Source organism: Balaenoptera acutorostrata, chromosome 19 (assembly GCF_949987535.1).
Source record: "Balaenoptera acutorostrata chromosome 19, mBalAcu1.1, whole genome shotgun sequence".
NCBI lineage: Eukaryota > Metazoa > Chordata > Mammalia > Artiodactyla > Balaenopteridae > Balaenoptera > Balaenoptera acutorostrata.
In genome coordinates, this window is record NC_080082.1 from 49,127,747 (window position 1) to 49,142,241 (window position 14,495).

The following is a 14,495-nucleotide window of genomic DNA, read 5'->3' on the forward strand; positions in this document are numbered from 1 at the left end:
CCATCTTTTCCTTTTTTCTTCTAATAATTTTTTCTGATTTTAAAATTCACATTTTCTTTGAGGAGTATGAGCATCTGGGAAATACAGTAAAGTTTAGAGGAGAAATAAAAATTGTCCAAAATTTCATCACACACAGATACACAAAAATATTAACCATGGTTATTTTCTTCCAGTTTAAAAAAAGTTTTTTTTTAACAAAATTTAATCATATGTATGGTCTTGTATCTTTTTCTTTTTTTTTGCCTGCCGGGCTCTTCATTGTGGCTCGTGGGCTCCAGAGTGCGTGTGCTCAGTAGTTGCAGGTGCTGGCTTAGTTTCCCTGTGGCATGTGGGATCTTAGTTCCCTGATCAGGGATCGAACCTGCGTCCTCTGCATTGGAAGGCGGATTCTTAACCACTGGACCACCAGGGAAGTCCTTGTATCTTTTTCATTCAATATTATGAGTGTTTCCACCATCAATATTTTCCCAGGACGTACTTTGTAACTGAAACTGAGTCCCCTGGAAATCGAGTTCCTTTACTGAGTTTATGATAAATCTCTCTCTCCAAAACTTTATTCCCTTTCTTATCCCCTCTGATCTCAATCCTGTGCTAACTGAACACTAATCACCCAGAGTCAGATGGCTAAAATTGCTGTTGTTGATAACATCGTTAATGTACTAACCTTGCTATTGTACATGTCATCATTAAGATATAAACTCATGTTGTTTCTCCAGAGGAAGATGAGCTAACAGACTCCTGAACCATGGACCACGTGGCCAGAAAACTGTAAACCAGAGACATCCTAACTCCCAAAACTACAATTAAGAAATGTCACAAGATGATGACTAATCCCAGCCTCTTTGTTCTTCCCCTTGTGGACTTAAAAAATTATTCACAACCTAAAAGTTGAGAGTTACGTTTTATTTGGCGGGAATTTTTAGGACTTCAAGCCCGGGAGGTAGCATCTCAAGTAACCCTGAGAAAACTGCTCTGGGGGGGCGGAGGGGGGAGCCAGGTTATATAGAAGTTTTGCAACAAAGGGCAGGTAGTTGGAACATAAAAGGATTATTCTAAATTAAGAAAACCAGATACCCCAAATTAAGGAATTTAGCGCTTTTCTATGTATGGGAAGATGCAAGAGTCTGGGCTCACTGAAATCAGTCCTTTGATATGCACCTCAGCTATCTGGGGCCAGTACCCTGTGTTTTCACATCCTCAGTTCCCTCAGGGCTCACGGTAGGGAGTGGCTGCAGTCTAATGGCTGCTAGATGGCAGGTATTCTTTCCTTCCTGAGTTTCCTTGGGGCTCACCAGCTCACGGATGGAGGGCTGCAATTGCTGATGACTATGACATCCTTTGTTTACTGATGTGGCAGGAAATAGTCCATTCCTCACCCTTAAAAAAAAAACCCTAACTCAGAGACCAAGTTGAAGTGGATCTGAGGCCTGCTTCCCACTCCCTTGCTTGGCACCCTGCAGTAAGTCCTTACTTTGCTGCAAACTCCCCTTGTCAGAGTTTGGCTTTCTTCACTTGGGGCATAAGAGGCCTTTGCTTGGTTACATATATGCTGCAAAGTATTTTTTAAAACTACACATCAAAAATCTAATAAATCTTAAGCCGGATAGCAGAACTACGCGCCTCGGTGCGAAGCACTACCAGGCTCGAGTACAGCCGGAGGTGTGAAGAGTCTTCCGCTCACAGCCCAGCCCAGCCCGGGCCGCTCGCGGACTGGCCAGGTCCCCAGGCCCCGCCCACTCAGCGCCGACAGGCGGCCGCAGTGCGCAGGAACGGAAGCTAGACCGCCCCTCCCCCACTCACTTCCGGCCGCGGCTCAGTTCTCCCGCCTCCGCCTGCGCCGAGGCTCGTGGTTGTCCCGCCATGGCACTGTCGCGGGGGCTGCCGCGGGAACTGGCCGAGGCCGTGGCCGGGGGCCGGGTCCTGGTGGTGGGCGCGGGCGGCATCGGCTGCGAGCTCCTCAAAAACCTCGTGCTCACCGGCTTCTCCCACATCGACCTGGTGAGGGCCAGGCGTGCGCGCGGGCTGAATGGCGGGCCGTGGAGCCGGGGCCGGGGGATCGGGGCCCGGAGGTCCGGACCTGAGCTGTGGGTGCGGGGGCGGACCAAGAGGCCCTGGGGTCGTCGCTGCCCGCCTAGAGGGAGCTCTTCGGCGGCTACGGGGTGGGCGCCGCTGCACGCCGGGCCCGCTCCGCACGCTGAGGAGGCCAAGGGCCCGGGTCTTCCGGGCGTCCCGCGAAGAGCCGTCCCCCGCCTCCCAGGCAGCGCCAATTTGTGGCGGCTCTGGGGTGTGGAAGAGTCCTCGTGTCTTCGCTTCAGAGCAGTTCCCCAGCTTTAACCGGAGGCAGGAGAGGATTGTCTCGAGTCCCTTGGGGATGTTGTGAGTGTTCAATTCGAAGTCCCCCTTAACTCAGATAATATGCAGAGCAGAGGATGGCAGTGGTAGCAACCAGGACCTACTGAGCGCTTGTCCCGAGCCCGGCGCTGTCCTGCGCGGTTTACTCGCCTTAACGCACTTAATCTTCGCTACCATCATAGGGTTGTAAACCCTGTCTTCATCCCATTTTATTTTTAACAGATAAGAGGAAAAGTGAGGTACGGTGGGGTTTAGTAACTTAGCTAGAACTCCTTTGTGGCTCGCGCCCCTCTCTTCTGGGTACAATCTGCGTGACTGTCATTGTTATCACCGTAGATTATTTCGTTAAAGGTATTGGTTAGGATTTTAACTTTTGCATTGCTGTACAGTGACGGGAAGCTACTGTAATTCTGAGTCAAGTCATTTCTGTTAATGTAAACTTTTTAGAGATTGGAGTTGTAACCTGCAATTTGGATGTGAGTTTATAGTATCTTAAGGTGTAGTGGAAACATGGAATTAAAAAAAAAAAAAGTAGAGGTGGCCGACTGAACTAATAAATGAGTGACTGGGGGGAAAAGCATTTACGCATTTTCCATTGGTTTTTATAGGGTTAGTCTTTCCATTCAGTTCTGTATCCCAAATATGAATGTGGCATAGCTAATACCTACTGATACTTCTTCGAAAGGATCATTTTGTAATAGACAAGACAGTGAATTGGGGCCCCTGAAAAATAAATGCTGATCCTTTTTTATTTGGTTTAATTTTTGTAGTAAATTTAGAAAGCACAGATAAAAAATGTTAGGTGATTATATGTTTTGGTGATTTTCACCAAAACCATTAGGGTGTTTCAGTTAGAACATTTGATTACTCTTCATGTAAATTTATTGAAATGGAGTGAAAATGGTTTTAGTTATAATTATTTCTTCTCTTATATTTATTTTGAAGCAGCAGTTAGATAAGACTTAAAACGTGAGACTTCTAACCTTGTGTAGAAGTTTCCCTCCACAGCCCTCAAGTAATGATTGTAAATGAAATTGTGTGTGGGCAAAGACTGTTGAATTAAAGAAAGCAGCAAAAATTCAATAAGTCTATTTGCCAAGTATTATTTAAGAAAAAGAACAGGGCACAGTTAAATCTATTATGTTGGATTTGAAAGACTAATCAGATTGATAGAGAAATGATGGAAATATAATGCATTTTCAGCATCATTTTGTCGTCTAAGGAATTTCCTAACATGTTTGCCAGTATGATTAAGCAAATGAACAAAAAAAGCATCCTTTCTAAAATATTTTTGAGAAAGGTGTCTCTGAAATTAAATCTTGTTTTAATACGCATTAAATTATTTTTATCAATTTAACAACTTTAGTATATTGGTCAAAAAGCATTTTCTCCACTAACGTAGCAAATATCAAAAGTTCTGGGTTATGGATGCTGAGGATAGTGATACGTATTGCTCAAACATACCAGGAAATTTGTGATTTATCTGGGGTTTATGCATTTGTAGATTGATCTGGATACTATTGATGTCAGCAACCTCAACAGGCAGTTTTTGTTTCAAAAGAAACATGTTGGAAGATCAAAGGCCCAGGTAACTTTGTATTTCTCATATCATTTCTATTTATTCATTTATATTTCTGCCCTTTGGTGGATCTTCCATTTATGGTATTAGGTTAATTTGGACTCTCTAGTAGGAGGGAGAATATGGGGGAAGCCATCTCTTTTTAGCTGAGGAATTATGAAGAATAAGAAGATCTCTAGAAAAGGACAGAAGACTGTGCCATCCTTTCTTATCTACAGAGGAAATAAAAGTGCTCTACCCAATCCTGTAAATGGTGTCCCCTTCTTAAATTTCTGATCGTTTACTTAGAATGAGCCTTGTGTTCCTACATTCCCTGGAGCTTGGCTGCTCCTGTTTTTGTGGGCAAGAGAAGCTACAGCTTATGCCATTGTTCCCTTTAGAAGAAGACAGCCTCCCCTGAGGTTCTAGCCATCCTGATCTTTCTTTAGTTCCTTGAATGTCCCATCTTGATTCAAGGTTTTAAAACATCTTTCTCTTTGCTTTTCTCCCAGCTTTTTGGGCAAACTTTCACTCTTTTCTCCTTTTCATTTTTCAAATTTTCTCTAGGGGTGCTTTCCTAAATCTCTTAGACTAAATCATATCTTCCACTCATTACAGCCTCTACTTTTTCTATGTATCATTTATCATAGTTTGTAGTTAAATTTATCTGGATGGTTATTTGATTAATGTCACTTTTGCTCACCAAGTGCCGTATACAGTTTCTGATATATGGAAGATGCTTAGTAAATATTTGTTGAATGACACTTGGTTACTGCATTTGATATTTTTGCTGAAGCTTGCCATTCATGTACAAGTGTATATAAACAGGTGAAATAACTATTGTCTGCCATAGATAGATTTCATATTCAGATAGAAATGTTGTAGTAATTTAGTAAATTAGTAATTTAGTGTTGTTTGTTTTTCCAGGTTGCCAAAGAAAGTGTACTGCAGTTTTACCCGAAAGCTAATATCATAGCCTACCATGACAGCATCATGAAGTATGCTCTAATTATTATGTTGCAAAATTGTGTTTGCTGTGAATTTTTAATTAAACCTTTAAAGTATAAGATACTTTTATTAGCTGAATATATGAACTCAGTCATTCTGCTTATTTAAAAATGATTTTTCTAGAATTATTAAAATGTAGTAGGTTGTGTCCACGTAAGTGACATTCTTTTAACAGTTCATATATATATATGTGTGTATATATATATGTATATATATATATAATTTGAATGATTTAGAAAAGAGGTCATTTACTTTAATACTTTCAATAAATAAGTTACTTGGAAACCTAAAAGGACCTTATATTGTTTTAAATAAAGAGATATTCTAAACTATAAGAAATCAATATACATGATGATTCAGACTTTTCTAAATATATTGCTCTCATTCTGATCGATTTCAGCTGTGGCCTTTTTCAGTTTAAAAGGTTCCCTCTCAAAATAATTTGTTTATTAGGACTGTGACTTCTGTAATATAACACTGGGAATTGTGATGGGGCAGTAGTTTTTGTGGTACATAAATATACTCTGATCTCAGTAAAGATAGAGTAAAAATATAATTGTGGAGGCGTTGGGGCAAAGGAACCCTGCGTCTAAATGTCCTTTATCTATCGTTGTTGTCCACAAGTAAGTGGTTTTAAAAATAATGAGTTCTTGTTTGAGGCCTGGATTAGAGAAAGTCTTAGGCTTTCTCAGGGAATTTGTGTTTCCAGCTTCCTTTTCATTCTCTGGATGTTTGCTCTACAAGCTTGCCTGTAGCCCTACAACCTCCTTACCCTGTGTTGCTTTCCCAGTGCTGCTAAAAGCAGGGACCCTAGGGGCCTGAACCCTGCCTGATCCTGACCATGTGAGGTGAAGCTACAGGCCAGGCAGATCCTGGGAATGTATTCTTTGTATGTTCCCAGGCACTTGCTGCCCCAAGAAGGCCTGGTGGGACTCTCGAAGTCATGCCAGTTTGAGATTCTGCTCTGTGCCCGAGGTAGCTGGCCAAAACGGATGTGTGGTTTAAATTTGTTTCTCGTGTTTGGGGAAAAATCAAACCTATCTATATTGTAGAGACCCCTAATATCAGTTATTTTTGTACTTTTATTACTTTAATGTGCTTTTTAGGACCCTGTATTATACTGTGAAGCTCATGTGTAAGGCCGGTTGTTTTGGTGACCTTTTTTTTTTGTTGTTGTTTTACTTTGTAGCCCTGACTATAATGTGGAATTTTTTCGACAATTTATATTGGTTATGAATGCTTTAGATAACAGAGGTGAGATTATTTTAATACTTTTAATTCTAAGTATTTCCCTTCCTCCATAACAAGGTTGTTTACACAATTAGTGTTAATTAAAATATTTCCTTATGAGTTAGAACTTAAAAGACCTAAAGGGAAGTAAGATCAGGTTTAAAGCTTGCCAATTGATTGTAATTTTAACTAGAACTAGTGTGAATATAGGGGAAGTTAAAATCATTAAAGAGGATGATGCATAGGTTGCGTGCATGTATATTTGTTTCAGATTATCCCAGCACTTAAGCACAGTGTGACTTCCTTCGTGTATGTGGAGATCTAAGAAATATCAGTGCCCAAATTTCACCCAAAACCAATTGAGTCAAACTCTAAATGGGACCTAAAGATCATATTTTTTCACAGTTCCCCAGATGATCTAAAGGGCAATTATGGCTGAAAACCACTGTTTTGAGAGTAAGGCAATAGGATGTCAAAGGTAGCATAGAAGTCATGGCTCTTGAATTATTTTGGGTATATCTGGTGCTGTAATATATCAGATTGGATCCTATTACGTGTACACATTTTGGACCATTTAAACTTTACACAAGTTGGTGATATTTCATATAATCAAGTATCATATAGCCAGTTATTGTTAACAAATCTTTGTGTCTGGAATGTGGGGTGAAAATACTTAATACTCTTTCTGTAACTACTTCCACATGTAAAAGTACATCTGTCAAATGAGTTTGTAACAATTTGGGGCCAGAAATATCAAAAGAGAAAACATACAAAGTAGCGTGAGAAAGAGGATAACTCTTTTAACCAGACTTATCTTTTTTCCCCTCACCTTAAACTGCCTTAATAGTTCCACGTTGGGACTTCCCTGGTGGTCCAGTGGTTGAGACTCTGAGAGCTTCTACTGAGGTGGCGTGGGTTTGATCCTTGGTCAGGGAACTAATACCCTGCATGCTGTGCAGCAAAAAAAAAAAGATAAATAGTTCCAAAGTTGATACTCCACATTCTCCATTTACTTCCATGTATTACCTGATAATTTTATTGGAATAAGAGCAAGTTAAGGGGTTGGAAAACATTGAAACAATGTTTTAGCCATATTTAATAGAAGTAGGTACAGCAATAGAAGAGGAAGATGGCACTTTGGTATTAAAAAGTAATATATAGGGGTGCTTCTCCTACAGTAAATTTGTGATATAAATTTCTTATCTTTGAAATTTTGCTGTTGAATGTCTCTTAAATGTCTATAACAGTTGTATTACTCTGGTCATAGCTATAAGAAAGTTGTACATGAAATAAAAACAATAAAAAATGGTTTGGGTAAATTTCATCCTAATTAAAGGTAACTACATAATTTCTTTTTTCTTTTTTTCTTTTTTTTTGTAAACTCCTGTTAACTAGTATTTTTCTTCCAGCTGCCCGAAACCATGTTAATAGAATGTGTCTAGCAGCTGATGTCCCTCTTATTGAGAGTGGAACTGCTGGTTATCTTGGACAAGTAACCACTATCAAAAAGGTAAAGTACTTTTTTTTGGTTTGGTTTGGTTTGGTTTGTTTTTTGCTTCCCACATATTTATTTGGGAACTTAAGGAGGGAAGAAGTAAACTTTGGATATATATGACATGGGCTTGTCAGCATCCAGGATGTAAGGATTATTTTGTGCTCCTATAAAACTTAGATGCTATAAAGGTACCAAAAAGAGTACAGGCAAAGATCTTTTAGCTCTGTGCTACTTTGTTTCATGTAGCTTATATATTAAAATCCTTAGGCTGGCAAGCATAATAAACTTGCCTTTTTAAATTCTTAGTAGCCATGAGACTACATGTCATGTTGTAGTTGATATATGGTAAACCAGCCTTCTAAAAAGTTACTTGTCTAAAGTCTGGATTTATAGATCTGAAGAGTACTTTGAAAAAAAACTTTGGAGTATTTGTAAAGTATTGATATTTCAAATATTTAGATAAAACTAGAGAATAAGAACAAATACATGTGTGTTCACAACCCAGTTTTATACAGTCTCAGCATTGTTATTCATTTGCTGCTCAAATCTTTTTTCTTTGAATTCTTTTAAGAAATTAAACATAGATACATTCGAAGAATCATTTAGCAGGTTTTGAAACTAAAAGGAATTACACTCTACTTGAAATTTGGTATTTTTGTCTGCTCTTTGGCAGTTTTTCCATACTGAAGATTGTGGCCGTGCTTCAGTTGTTTTTACTGTTTAATATTACTCTTCGAAAGCTTAATTTATATCATTCTACAAAGACTTATAAATATCAGTTTATGAGGGGTGACTGCTTGCCATATGGCTGTCCCCAAGAAAGCATATTGGAAGGACACCAGAAATGGCATTATGGAGAAAACACTGGATCTGCTGCAATTTATATTAAAATATTATTTGCAGGTTTGGGGTCTTTAACCATTATTAGAAAGACATTGTTCATTACCATGATCCTGAGACACTAGTATGTGTTAAGACTGAGATTGAGAATTGCCAAGATAAAGAATACTCATTCTAAGTTTTAGAAAATTATCTCAGGTGCCATGGACTTCTTTCAAGGATTCCTTACACTATAACTTTAAACATAACCCTTTAGCAACGAAATGAAGGGTATTTGGTTTGGCAATACTTAGGATTTTTCCATGTATCTGGATAGCTCTGGAAATTAATGCTTTAAATTCACTTAATCTTCAGGAGCTTATAAGGTAAATCTATAAATAATATTTAAATAACTGAGTTTCACAAATTTGAGAGATAATTGGTTGGAAAGTTGTTATTTGTCTTTCTAGTAGTTTTCCCTGTCTGTTTAGTGTGATCATGGTAAACTTGTAGTTTCTCCTCACCGGGCCAGGAATCAGAGAAGTCCTGGCTTAGTCTTAGCTGTGATTATGGTAGATTCAATTAACTTTTACGTTGTAGTTCCTTATCTGTAAAGTAAGAATTTTGGAGTTACTAATATTTTAAAATTTTCTTGACAGTTGGAATATAGATGAAGGAATGAAATGTTTATGATTATATTACAATATTGAGAAACCACCATGATGGGATAAATGTTTTTCTCATATCCTGACTTTGCAGGGTGTGACTGAGTGTTACGAATGTCATCCCAAACCAACCCAGAGAACTTTTCCTGGCTGTACAATTCGTAACACACCTTCAGAACCTATTCATTGCATCGTTTGGGCAAAATATTTGTTCAAGTAAGAGTATATATGTTTCTGGGCATATTTTTAGTACTGATCATGGACAGTGGGGTCATTTTTATTTGAATACCTTGGAGAAATTGTACTTATGATGATGAAGCTTAGTCTGACTGGAGACAGGCATGTAACTAAATGAATACAAATCTATGTATTTGGAAATACTAAAACATACTTAGAAGTAACTCATTGGTTAAAAAAGAAATAATGGAAGTTGAAAATACTTTGTAAAAATACTGAAAATACTACATGTGGAACTTGTAGGATACATTGAATGTGGTAGTTGGAAGAAAAGATACAGGCTTACACACATGAAGAGAGGTGAACATTAATGAGCAAAGGATCCAACTTATGTTAGAAAAAGAACAACATAAAGTCAAAAAAATTAGAAGGAACGATATAATTGAGGTAAGAGCAAAAAATAAATTGGCAAGTTTGATCATAAAAAGGAGAGGGGGATAGATAACTAAGTGGGGAATATAATCTCAACACAGATTAGAATAATAAGGGGAAAAAAATGGGATGGTAAAAGATTATGCCAGTACATATCCCCCCCACCCCCACCCCCAGCTGCGTTGGATCTTTGTTGCGGCACGCAGGATCCTCTGCTGTGGCATGCAGGCTCTCTAGTTGTGGCCCGCATACTCAGGCTGCGTGCGGGCTTAGTTCCCTGACCAAGGGTGGAACCCGCATCCCCTGCATTGGAAGGTGGATGCTTAAGCACTAGACCACCAGGGAAGTCCCTATGTCAGTACATTTAAAAAACTTAATGATTGGATAAATTCATTTTAAAAACTTAGAAAATGACTCAAAAAGAAATAGAAGGCTCCCTAGGGAAATTTAATCAGTGGGTTAAATTCCTCTGACTGATGCACCAAACCTATGTGAATTTATAGGTGATTTCCACTAAATTTGCAAGGAATATATCATTCTAATCTTATATAAAGTCTCAGAAATTTTTTTTTTTAAATGGAATACTTCATGTTTTGGGGCTATCATATCTTTGATAGCAAAACCAGTTAAGGCTGGGGACTTCTCTGGTGGTCCAGTGGGTAAGACTCCGTGCTCCTAATGCAGGGGGCCCAGGTTCGATCCTGGGTCAGGGAACTAGATCCCGCATGCATGCTGCAACTAAGAGTCCGCATGCCGCAACTAAGACCAGGCACTGCATGCATGCATGCATGAATAAATAAATAAACTTTTTTTTTTAAGAGAGGGCATTTTGTTATTTATATACTTATTTATTTACTTTTGGCTGCATTGGGTCTTCGTTGCTGTGCGCAGGCTTTCTCTAGTTGCGGTGGGCGGGGGCTGCTCCTTGTTGTGGTGTGCGGTCTTCTCATTGCAGTGGCTTCTCTTGTTGCGGAACACGGGCTCTAGGCATGCGGGCTTTAGTGGTTGTGGCTTGCAGGCTCGGTAGTTGTGGCTCGTGGGCTCTAGAGCGCAGGCTCAGTAGTTGCGGCTCGTGGGCTCTAGAGCGCAGGCTCAGTAGTTGTGCACAGGCTTCCTGGATCTGTGGCATGTGGGATCTTTCTGGACCAGGACTCGAACCCGTGTCCCCTGCATTGGCAGGAGGGTTCTTAACCACTGTGCCGCCAGGGAAGTCCTACATACATTATATAAAAAACAAAACAAAACAGTTAAGGCCGTTATAAGAGGAAAATTGTGAGACATTCTCATTCATAAATGTAGATGAAAAAATCCTATGCAAAACATTAGCATACAAATCTAGAATGGTATAAAACAAAAAGTATACCATAACCAAGCTGTATTTATTCCAGGAATGCAAACATAGTTTAACACTAGAAAAATCTATAAATGGCATTTACTTCATTAAGAATTTAATGAGGAACTATAATCTTCATAGGTGTCGAAAAAGCATTTGGTAAAATTTAGCAAACACCTTTTCATGACAAAAATTCTTAGTAAACTAGGAAGAGAACTATCAACCTCATAAAAAATATTTTCTAGAAATCTACAGCAAACATTAGTTTTCCTTATTTTTTGATTAAGGTATAATCACTCAGAAAAGTAAACATATAATGGTGTAACAACAAAATTTCACAAGAAATACACTTGCAAGCTTTATTTACTTGGCAAACAATTTTTTTTCTTTTTTAATAGACTTTTTAGAACAGCTTCAGATTTACAGAACAATTGAGAGGATAGCACAGAGTTCCCACACCCAGTTTCCTCTGTTATTAACATCTTAGTATGATACATACATAACAATGAGCCAATATTGATACATTATTTATTAACTAAAGTCCATAGTTTATTTAAATCTCCTTGGTTTTTGCCCAATGTGTTTTTTCTGTTCCAGGATACCCCATTATAGTTAGTTTTGTCTTTAGGCCCACCTTAAGGGGGCTGTGACAGTTTCTTAAGGCTTTCCTTGTTTTTGATGACCTTGTTAGTTTTGAAGAGTACTGGTCAGGTTTTTTTTTTTGGCTGCATTGGGTCTTCGTTGCTGCGTGTGGGCTTTCTCTAGTTGCGGCGAGTGGGTGCTACTCTTTGTTGTGGTGCACAGGCTTCTCATTGCTGTGGCTTCTTGTTGTGGAGCACGGGCTGTAGGCACGCAGGCTCAGTAGTTGCGGTGCGCGGGCTCTAGGGCACAGGCTCAGTAGTTGTGGCGCACGGGCTTAGTTGCTCCACAGCACGTGGGATCTTCCCGGACCAGGGATTGAACCTGTGTCCCCTTGCATTGGCAGGCGGATTCTTAACCACTGCACTACCAGGGAAGTCCCTGGTCAGGTATTTTTTAGGATGCCCCACTGTCGGAATTTGTCTGATGTTTTTCTCTTGATAATACTGTGGTTATGGATTTTTGGGAGAAAGACCACAGAGGTAAAGTGCCATTTTCATCATATCATATGAAGGGTACATGTTATCAACATGATTTATGACTATTAATGTAGGCCTTGATTACTTTAAGGTAGTGTTTGTCTGTTTTCTCCACTGTAAAGTTACTCCCTCCCCTTTCTATATTGTCCCATTTATTGATATCAGTGTGGACTCATTGATATTGAATATAGTTTCGGTTATAATCTAATACTGTATAATCTAATACTGTTTTATTGTGTTGCTCAAATTGTTCCAGCTTTGGCCACTGGGAGCTCTTCAGTTGGCTTTGTGCTCTTTGATATACTGCCATCAATGTGTGGGGTTTTTTTGGAGCAATTCCTTACTTTCTGGTACTACAAAATGCTCCACGCTCATCTTGCATGTTTCCTGCTTCAGCCCTAGAATTAGACATTTCTTCAAGGAGCCCTGGTTCCTTTAATTGAAGAATGATACTAGGAACCAAGATGCAAGTGCTTAGGCATAGTTCTGGGGTGCCATTTCTTTTAGGCCCTGTTAGCTGACAGAGCAAAAAATATATTTATACTAATTTGTGTATATAAAATATTGATATGGTTCAATGCAATTCTAATTAAAATCTCATTGGGGATTTTATTAGAACTTGTTCAGCTGATTCTAAAATTTATATGGAAGAATAAAGCCTAAGTGGAACCAAAACATTCTTGGAGAAGAGTAAGTTGAGGTGACTTGCTCTAACAGATTTCAAGATTTAATATAAGGTAAAAATAGTTTAGTGAGTTGCTGGTGCAGGGATAGAAAAACAGACTGTAACTGAGGTTGCACAGTAGATCCCAGATGAAAGAAGGGACTAAATAAAAGGGAAGGCAGTTCACTACCAATGTGGGAAAAAATTGCATTCTCTACTTCAAAGGATATGTGTAAATTAACAATATATAGAAATTAAGTCCAAGTGGATTAATTATTCAGATATGAAAGACAAAACTTTAAAATTTTCTAATATAGGAGAAAATCTTTATCTTTGGGGTTAAGGAACAATTTCTCAAGATACAAAAGTGCTAATTATAAAATAAAGGATTGATACATTCAAATTCATTTAGTGTCTTGTCAAGAGACATTAAATGATGTATAAATAATAAGCTGTTATATGGGATGAAATAGCTGTAACATATAAGCAACTAAAACTGTGATCTGGAGTATATTCCTGGAATCAATAAGAAAAAGACAACCTGACAAAATAATGCTAACATACATTTTTTCACTTAAAGGGAAACCCAGATAGGCAATAAGCAAATGAAGATAGTGTTTAACTTTATGATTGACTTGCAAAATCACGAATAAAGCCACAGTAACATACTATTTTACACTTGCTAGTTTGGCAGAACATTAAGTCCGGAGAGGAAGTAAGTCGATAGGAACTCTTACGTGCCATTGTGGGGCTGTATTTTGGGGCACAACCAATGTGGGAAACAAATGGCCATTTTCTTGTAAAGTGTATCAGGATGTTTGAGATTTTTACTGTACAAAGGATTTCTTTAAGATAGCTTTATTATCGGACTTTCCTGGTGGTCCAGTGGTTAAGACTCCGTACTTCCGATGCAGGGGGCACAGGTTCGATCCCTGGTCGGGGAAGTTCCGCGTGTTACAGCCAAAAAAAAAAGCTTTTTAGACAGCTTAAGTTATGTGCTTGAGGAATGGTTAGAAAGTTATTAAACAATTCTTAGGATAACTTGCTTAACGAAAGAGAATTTCAGCTTAATACTTTTATGTTATTATAAAAGAAAACTGTCTTATTCACTACTGAGTTCCCAGCACCTAGACCAGTGCCTCGCACATAATAGGTGTGTCAGTATTTGTTTAACAGCTAGCTGCAGGTATACTTCACAATTATTATTCTGGCAGTGGAATATTATCCATGTTGGAATGTAAAAGCCGCTCACCTGTCTCTTTTTTTTTTTTTTTTCCTGTCTCTTGATCAAAGATTTTAACATAGGAATTTGCAGAGCCTAGCTGGCAGAAATGAATCTAGGTCTACTAAAATTTAGCTTTGCCTGTGTTGTGGTTGAAATGAGGATGCAAGCTGCAAGCTGTTTTTTGTTTTTTGTTTTTTAGTTAGTTTTGGATGCGTTGGGTCTTCGTTGCTGCATGCAGGCTTTCTCTAGTTGTGGCAAGCGGGGCTACTCTGTTGTGGTGCGTGGGCTTCTCATTGCAGTAGCTTCTCTTCTGACAGAGCATGGGCTCTAGGCACGTGGGCTTCAGTAGTTGTGGCACACGGGCTCAGTAGTTGTGGCTCGTGGGCTCTAGAGCACAGGCTCAGTAGTGTGGACGCACG

General features: G+C 38.9%; 1 protein-coding gene across 1 annotated transcript in view; it reads left to right on the forward strand.

Moving 5' to 3' along the window:
- Positions 1-1,804: 1,804 nt before the first annotated feature.
- UBA2 (ubiquitin like modifier activating enzyme 2) overlaps positions 1,805-14,495 on the forward strand; it is a 31,465-nt gene continuing 18,774 nt past the window's right edge. Inside the window, exons 1-6 of the mRNA XM_007165088.3 lie at positions 1,805-1,998; positions 3,857-3,940; positions 4,838-4,908; positions 6,108-6,172; positions 7,558-7,658; positions 9,222-9,343. Of these exons, the coding sequence (XP_007165150.1) occupies positions 1,861-1,998; positions 3,857-3,940; positions 4,838-4,908; positions 6,108-6,172; positions 7,558-7,658; positions 9,222-9,343 (581 nt within the window). The 5' untranslated portion in view covers positions 1,805-1,860. The remainder of the gene's footprint in view (positions 1,999-3,856; positions 3,941-4,837; positions 4,909-6,107; positions 6,173-7,557; positions 7,659-9,221; positions 9,344-14,495) is intronic.